This window comes from Elaeis guineensis, chromosome 15 (genome assembly GCF_000442705.2).
Source record: "Elaeis guineensis isolate ETL-2024a chromosome 15, EG11, whole genome shotgun sequence".
NCBI classification, from domain to species: domain Eukaryota; kingdom Viridiplantae; phylum Streptophyta; class Magnoliopsida; order Arecales; family Arecaceae; genus Elaeis; species Elaeis guineensis.
This window is the reverse complement of record NC_026007.2, coordinates 62,206,160-62,213,246: the sequence shown is the minus strand read 5'-3', so window position 1 is coordinate 62,213,246 and position 7,087 is coordinate 62,206,160. Positions and strand designations below refer to the sequence as shown.

At 36.2% G+C, this 7,087-nt stretch overlaps 1 protein-coding gene across 3 annotated transcripts; it reads right to left on the bottom strand.

Annotated features, from left to right (window-relative positions):
• Positions 1–2,965: 2,965 nt before the first annotated feature.
• Positions 2,966–6,511, bottom strand: LOC105058167 (transcription factor bHLH18). 3 transcript variants are annotated; one of them, XM_010941003.4, is made up of 5 exons: positions 6,346–6,511; positions 5,844–5,909; positions 5,183–5,758; positions 3,969–4,343; positions 2,966–3,779 (listed from the first exon to the last, which is right to left on the bottom strand). In XM_010941003.4, exons 2-5 carry the CDS (start codon positions 5,877–5,879, stop codon positions 3,705–3,707), a joined length of 1,062 nt encoding a protein of 353 aa, XP_010939305.1. In that variant the 5' UTR covers positions 5,880–5,909; positions 6,346–6,511; the 3' UTR covers positions 2,966–3,704. The 3 variants fall into 3 exon arrangements, with proteins under 3 accessions (XP_010939305.1, XP_010939306.1, XP_073105532.1); XM_010941004.4 differs by lacking the exon at positions 6,346–6,511 and adding an exon at positions 6,285–6,337; XM_073249431.1 differs by lacking the exon at positions 6,346–6,511 and adding an exon at positions 6,082–6,247.
• Between the last annotated feature and the right edge of the window lie 576 nt (positions 6,512–7,087).

The following is a 7,087-nucleotide window of genomic DNA, read 5'->3' as shown; positions in this document are numbered from 1 at the left end:
TTTTATTGGATTATGTAGCCACACTTTCTAATGCTTATTAAATACGTCAATACTATTTTTTGATTTAAAATTTTGAATGATAAAAATATCCTCTGTTTTGAAAAAATTATGACATCCCGTAGCCTGTTATGATATCTCGTGGCTTATTATAATATCCTAGAGGCATATCATGACTTTTTGAAAATAGAAAGTCATAAAAAAAAAAGAGCATTTTCGTCATTGAAAAATTTTATTTTTTTCAAAACAGAGAGGTATTTCATCATTCAAAATTTCAAATCAAAAAACAGAACTGTAGGCATTTAATGAATATTGAAAAACGAGGACTACATGGTTCAATGGGATGATGCGGTGCACTCCATGTCAATTTTATTGCACTGCATGCGGTACACAAAGTATTTCTCGTTAGAGATAACCAATGCATGAGGGTTTGGTGCAGGATCACCAACTAAGAGATAGTTAAATTTCACTTCAGATATCTTTCACTTGTCTACTTTATTCTAGGATGAGCAACATGTTGGATTTTATTTAAATTTTAAATAAAATATTTGGTCCTCACCACAATCTCCTATAACAGATATCCAGTATCTCATGGGAACGGGATCCTCTGCGGTACTCAAAAAGTACCGTATAGGATGCTGTGCATATATTGGAACATTCATAAAAAAAGAGAAGATTATTATATTGGAATATCCATTATCTCATGTGCCTAAAATTGAGGAATTAGGCTTGGTGGTTTCAGTTAGCTAAGTTATTATAACTTCTTTGATGGGAGGAAGGTCTATAAGATTGATGAGGCAGAGGGTCCCTAACTTAGGCAATTTATAAGTCCAATAACCATCATGTACAATTGCACATAAGTTAGAAGAAACTTTCAAAAATTCACCGCTATAGCTGAACGTCAGTATTTCTCATTCTTTCGCTATACATTTTTACATAAACATATCTTTATAGCATTATGGTTTACACAATATTCCTCGCATGGTTGAAGTTTGGGGGTTAGTATGATAAATTGTATAAAAATATAAAAAGTAATAGAGCAGATAAAAATAAAAGAAAGAGGAGAAAATCTTTGTGGATTAAAGTTATTACACCCCTCCGGATAAAGTAGCTTCAACGTATTTAATTACTTTTTGAGAGTTGAACGGATAGAAATAACTTAAGAAAAAAAAAAAAAAAAAAGGCAAGTTTGGATAAATAACAGGATAATCAATATTTTTTTTTAGCCAAACTGGGTAACTAATATTAACCAGGCTTATCAAGCAACCAAATGTAGCCTAAATAATTCATGAATATATTCCTCACTAATTGTTTTGCATGCAAATGAGTTGAACATCATATTACTTATTCACTATAAGATGGTGAAATATCAGATAGAGATTTGGTTAAATTTATAATACACGGTTAATGTCCAATAGTGGATTTCGTTAGATATTTCTCTTTTTTCTTTATGATAAAGGGAGGCTAAAAGGAGTCACCCGGTTTTTGTTAATATAGAAAAAGGAATTTGCAATTTGCAAGAGAGAACTAGATCACTTAGAAAGAAAAAGGGATGAATAGCATGAATCCAAATGAAAATCAAATAATAGGAAAAGAGTTAAGAATATCCTCGGATATGTTCTAAATTCTTTTGAAGGCTGGTAGCTTTGTTTGATTGCATAGAAAAGACCACCCATTGAGATGATGAAGACCAACATAAGTACTTGAAGTGATGGATGAATTACTTGTTAAGAAAAATTCGTGCACTCTTCTCCTTCCAAACAATCCAGATTCTAAGTACTCCTATACTTACTGCCAATGTAATATATATTGCTGTACACAAACCAGCCAATTTCTAGCAGACTCATCCAAAGAACCCAAGGTCCTACGTTCCTCTCCCTCCAATAGATTTCAATCACAAGTTTCCACAATAGACCAGAATGATGCCTGTAATGATTCAGGACCTCATTTAAGAAGACTAGTTGGAAGGTATTATTTGGATTCTTTGGTCCTGTATAGATATTAAGATCTTTTCAGTGAATAACCGATGTAGAATCAAATATATGACAGCATGAATCTTTACATACTCCTATTTAAACTTTAGCATCATCGTCAGACTAAGAGTCTAAATCTATGAATCTATTTACAAATACCATGATCTGTCTGTGATCAGTCTCAATGAATCCGGATTACAGTATCTTTCAATTTATATATGTTATGGACCGAGTCGGCTCTGATATCATTTATAGTAATTTAGAACTTCATATAAAAAAATTAATCGAAAGATATTATTTAGTTTCTTTGATCTTGTATAAATATATAAGATCTTTCCAGTAAATAATCGACGTAGGATTAAATTCATACCCACACGGACTCTAATCACAATGCCTGAGATCTAATTTTCTTGAAATGAATGAATTATTCTTCGGACTTCCGGTGACAAGAAGGTGTATGCAAATGTAGCCATTAGCAGTATTCCATGCCAATGATAAGCACAACCTTAATAAGGAGCGCTGGGGAAATGTGGTAAAAACCTCATGCCACAAACTTTTGACGACTTTGACAAGATCTCTGGTCTAATAGACTTTGTTGTTGTCATTGTTTCAGTGGGGTCAGGGTGGATTATTAGAGAGAGAGAGAGAGAGAGAGAGAGAGAGTGCGAGTGTTTTGTTAATCTTCCAGGAAAGATCACCATCTTGGTAGGGACTGAAAGAGATTGTCCGACTACACTACTATTTAAATTAAGCAAAATATAACCATTGGGTTTTCAATAAGATTTCCAACCTCATCACGCATCCCAAACCACAAATTCCTTAGCTGTCTGCCTATAAAAAAAGATGATATTGACTTGCCTGAACTAAGAGACAACGACACCAAGGAACTAAGCATAAGAAACAAAGTATATAATATCCAAGCAAAAGAAATAATGTGCATGTGCTTCACAATCCATGACATACAACTTCGCTACCAGGAGAAGATCCTTGCCATATCAACCACTGGAACTATTTGGTATTTTTATTTGCACATTTTGTCCATTACAACAACATGGTTGGTGCTTTAAAGACCTTGTCACAAATTTACATAAAAGAAAGACCTTTCATACAAGAGAGACAGCAGCAAGAGAAAGGGACACGAGTAGGAATTATTCATAAGACCCTCAAAAAAAAAGGACCCCAAGCTCCTGCAACAAGGCCTATTTCACCCCATAAAATAAAAAAAAGAAAGCACCATTTTTTTTCACAGTCAAGCTTTTGGGAGTGGAGATAGATGGAAAGGAAGGCGAGAGGTAGGTTTGAAGAAGTCAAACCCCTCAAAAAGGAGACATAATAGAAGGGGAAGGAAAGGGGTTTTGAAAAGTCAAAAACTCTCCCACCTCCCCACCACTCCCCAAAAAAAAAAAAAAAAAAAAAAAGAGCGTAGCTAGTGAGTCGATCCTCTCTCCTAGAACAATACATGGCCGAGTGCTTCAACCGTGCAAAAAAGGGGAGAGAAGAGCTTTAAAAAAGAGGAGAAGAAAAAAAAAACCATGCAGCAAAAACAACTGAAAATGGTGATCTTTAAAGTGTGAGGGGATCGAAGGCCTTGTTTTCAGAAGTAAAAGGAAGTCCAAAAAGACTAGAACTGACACTAGCTAGCCAACCATTAGCCCTAGTTTTATCTCAACACTAATGAAAAAAAAAGGGGGCCACCATCACCACCTTCTTTTATACAAGGCTGTCTCAGCTTCTTCACATGAACTGCCTGAAAGCTGAGTTGAGCTTCTTCACTAAATCTTGCACTGTCATGGAGAACTCTGCATCAATCTGTATTAAAGAACAAAGTTCAAAGGTTACCTAATGTTTAAGCACTTCATCAACAAAAAAAAAAAAAATTTAAGCAACTCCAAAAAGAACCAAACAGTTTATCTGGATTTTCTACAGCTAGTTGCTAATCCCTTAATTAATTTTAAAGGCTGCATTGCGGAGTACTATACGAAGAAGTTCGAATCTTGCCTGAGCCACAACAGTTATATCAAGATGGGAACTGGCAAAGGGGATGACACTAGTGTTGATGACGCTGAGGTGGAGCTTCTCGATCTCAGAGAGTGCCATCAGCAATACTCCACTGCGTTTCTCGCAGTGGATCTTAATGAGGACACTGTTTTCAGACATCTTGGCCTCAATCTCTGGGAGGGATTCACCAGATGGGAACCCCTCAAAATTCTCATCACAACAGGAGCCATCGTCCTCGGAAGAAAGCTGAGATTTCTTCACAACAACTGCCGACTCCACAGTCCTTTTCGCATTTTGCTCTTCGAGAGTTTTCACCTTCTCTTGTAGTTGTTTCAGATACTTTACTGCATCTCCAAGAACGGAAGCTTTGTCCATCTGCCAAAAGGGGTTAACAAGATGGAGATCTAAGTTCTCAAAAAAAAAAAAAAAAAAAATGTTGGAGATATAACTAGTGCTTAGCAATGTAATTTACTTTAACAATGAATTCAATATATACATGGGAGGTAGGACTGTATCGTAGCTCCGTTGAGAAACACCTATATAGAATTTAATGTAGAGATCATTGACAATTATAAGCTGTGGGTAATTTATTGATTTACGTAGTTGTGGTTAATTATCTATGGCAGTGAAACAATTATTCCATAATTCATTATTTCATGGAGCTTTCACCCTCATGTTACAAACTCTGACTATGAATTTCAACAGAAATATCTTTCAGTGCAAGTTGGTCGCTACTATTCCACGTAATACCTCTTGACTAGGTTATCTACTCCGTACTATGCGACACCGTGCAAGAAAAAATTAATCCAAAAGAACTTTCAGGGTTCTTTTCCACAATTTGCGACTGCTTTCATGTATTAATTGTTTTCATACTTCCATTTAACGTTGCGATCAATCTCACTTGTTGTGATGATGTTTATTATTACTCTCACAACTAATTTAAATCTATAGAAAACACAGTTCAATATATATTCATATTGGAAATTTAAAGTTCTTCAGTTGAAGTCCAACAGGTAAATCCTGAACAATTTCTACACCTTCCCTTTCTTAGATTGACCATAACCATAGGTTAAATCGTAAAGCAATTTCCATCAAATCTCTCTCTGTCTCTCCCGTTCGCTATCGCTGTGGGGGTGGAGGGGTTGTTTGTTTATACAAACTTGTAAGTAGTATATGCTGAAGGCTAACAAGTGGATGATCAATAAGAAACATACCTTCTTGAGACCAGGAATGAGTGCTGACAGTGCAATAAATCTCTGGCTCATCTTCTCCCTTCGCTTCCTCTCCGCAATGATGTGGTCTTGGTTATTAGAAGTTGGCCTAGCTCCCATGTTCATCCTTTTGGGTCCCTGTTCAATCATAGTTCCATAGCTCCTCTTTAAGCCATGAGGAACCAAGATCTCCATCTCTTCTTTTGGCTTCACAGCCCCAACTAAACTCTCATATAAGCCAGATTGGTTCCTCGGCGATTCCGGTTTGCCGAAGGAAAGGATGCATGGAGACGAGGCATCAGGGGCTAGAGATGAGTTCTGCTCGGTGGTGCAAGAATTCCAGCTGCTGGTCTTGAGGACTTTTTTGGGCCTTTCGACACACTTGGTGTCCATGGATGAGCAGCTAAAGGTGTTTGATGTGGTGCTTGCCGGTGGTTGGAAGGAAGGGTACGAGGTGTAGCTCTCTGAGGAGGGGGATTGTTGGAAGTGTTGCCCAAGAGACACCGCTATTTGTTGTGCAGTGAACTGATCCAAGGAGTCCATATCCCACTGATGGAGGAAACTTGGATCATCCATTCCCTGCATGAATTATACCACAAAGCTTTCAGAAAATTAACAAAATTTATGCTGAAGCTGTACAAGATTTGCTTGTGATTTCCTTTACCATATCAGAAAACCACCTCGCAACTGATGTATCCATTAGATTGGTGCTCCCCCTTTAAGAAAATATCTGCAGAAATAAATACCAACTCAGTGTTTCTAAGGCTAAAAAATTTAGGATACAATTTAGGATATCTTTTTTTCTTCTTTCTTCTTTTTTGTCCAAGTAAAGAATTTTAGCAAGTTAATGAGGATTCAAAGAAGAAAAAAGTCAATATCCAGGTCACAGAACAATTACAAACCATGTGGTTTACAAAAATATGAGCTAAAATTGTGGCAATGAATTTGGAAAACGGAAAGAGAATAAGGAAGCCAACTGCATGAAGAACTTAAGCTTGAGAGGAATTGAGAAACTGGAGCTTTTCCCTAGCTAGGACACTTGATATTACAGATAAAACAGAACCACTCCACATACATATCATCAATACTATGCAATGAAAAATACCTGACAAAAAATTTGAGAATTATGCAAAAGTCTTTTCAAAGGCAAGAAGAGAAGAATCTACCTATAGAAGAAGATTGGGTCCCTTTCCTCTTATCTAGAGCAGCAGAAGTTAGCCTTCCCCTCTTTATATTGTTTTTGGCCCTCAGAGCTTCTTCCGTTTGGTGTGAACGTTGACACATCCACCAATCACTGTTCAAATGGAGGCTCTCTCCCCCACTCTTGTGAAGGCTTGGGAATTAAGCCACCTATCCTCTTTCGTTCTCTCTCTTAATTAATATTTTCATAATATTCTATTGTAAATTATTATGGCCTCATGGCTGATGTCAGCAATAAAGGAATGCCAATAATTTTCTTGCCCTGCTTTAACTGGAATATCAAAATATTTAAGTAGGTACGGGTAGCAGATGGGTGAGCCCATTATGCTGCAGAAGAAAACAGCATGATGATTAATAGGAGACCCATGAAGCGGCTGATTTTTTTTTTTTTTTTTTGGTCTCAATAGGAACAACAGGAGTCCATAATAAAAACTTATGATGTAATAATGAATTGTCCACAACTTTGTATTTTACTAGATGTTGTTAATCAATAACTTTTAATAATTAATTAAATTTTTAAAAAAATTAATAAATCATTATCAACTAACAAAATGGACAAATGGAATTGGAGACTTATCAAACTGTCATTAGCTACATATAGTAGGTCATGTATCACACAATTATCAGTTTAACCTCCCTCGCTTGAGGCTAATCAGGTGGGTAGCTATCAAAAGATAATTAGTTTTAATACTTTCATCTTTGCATTAA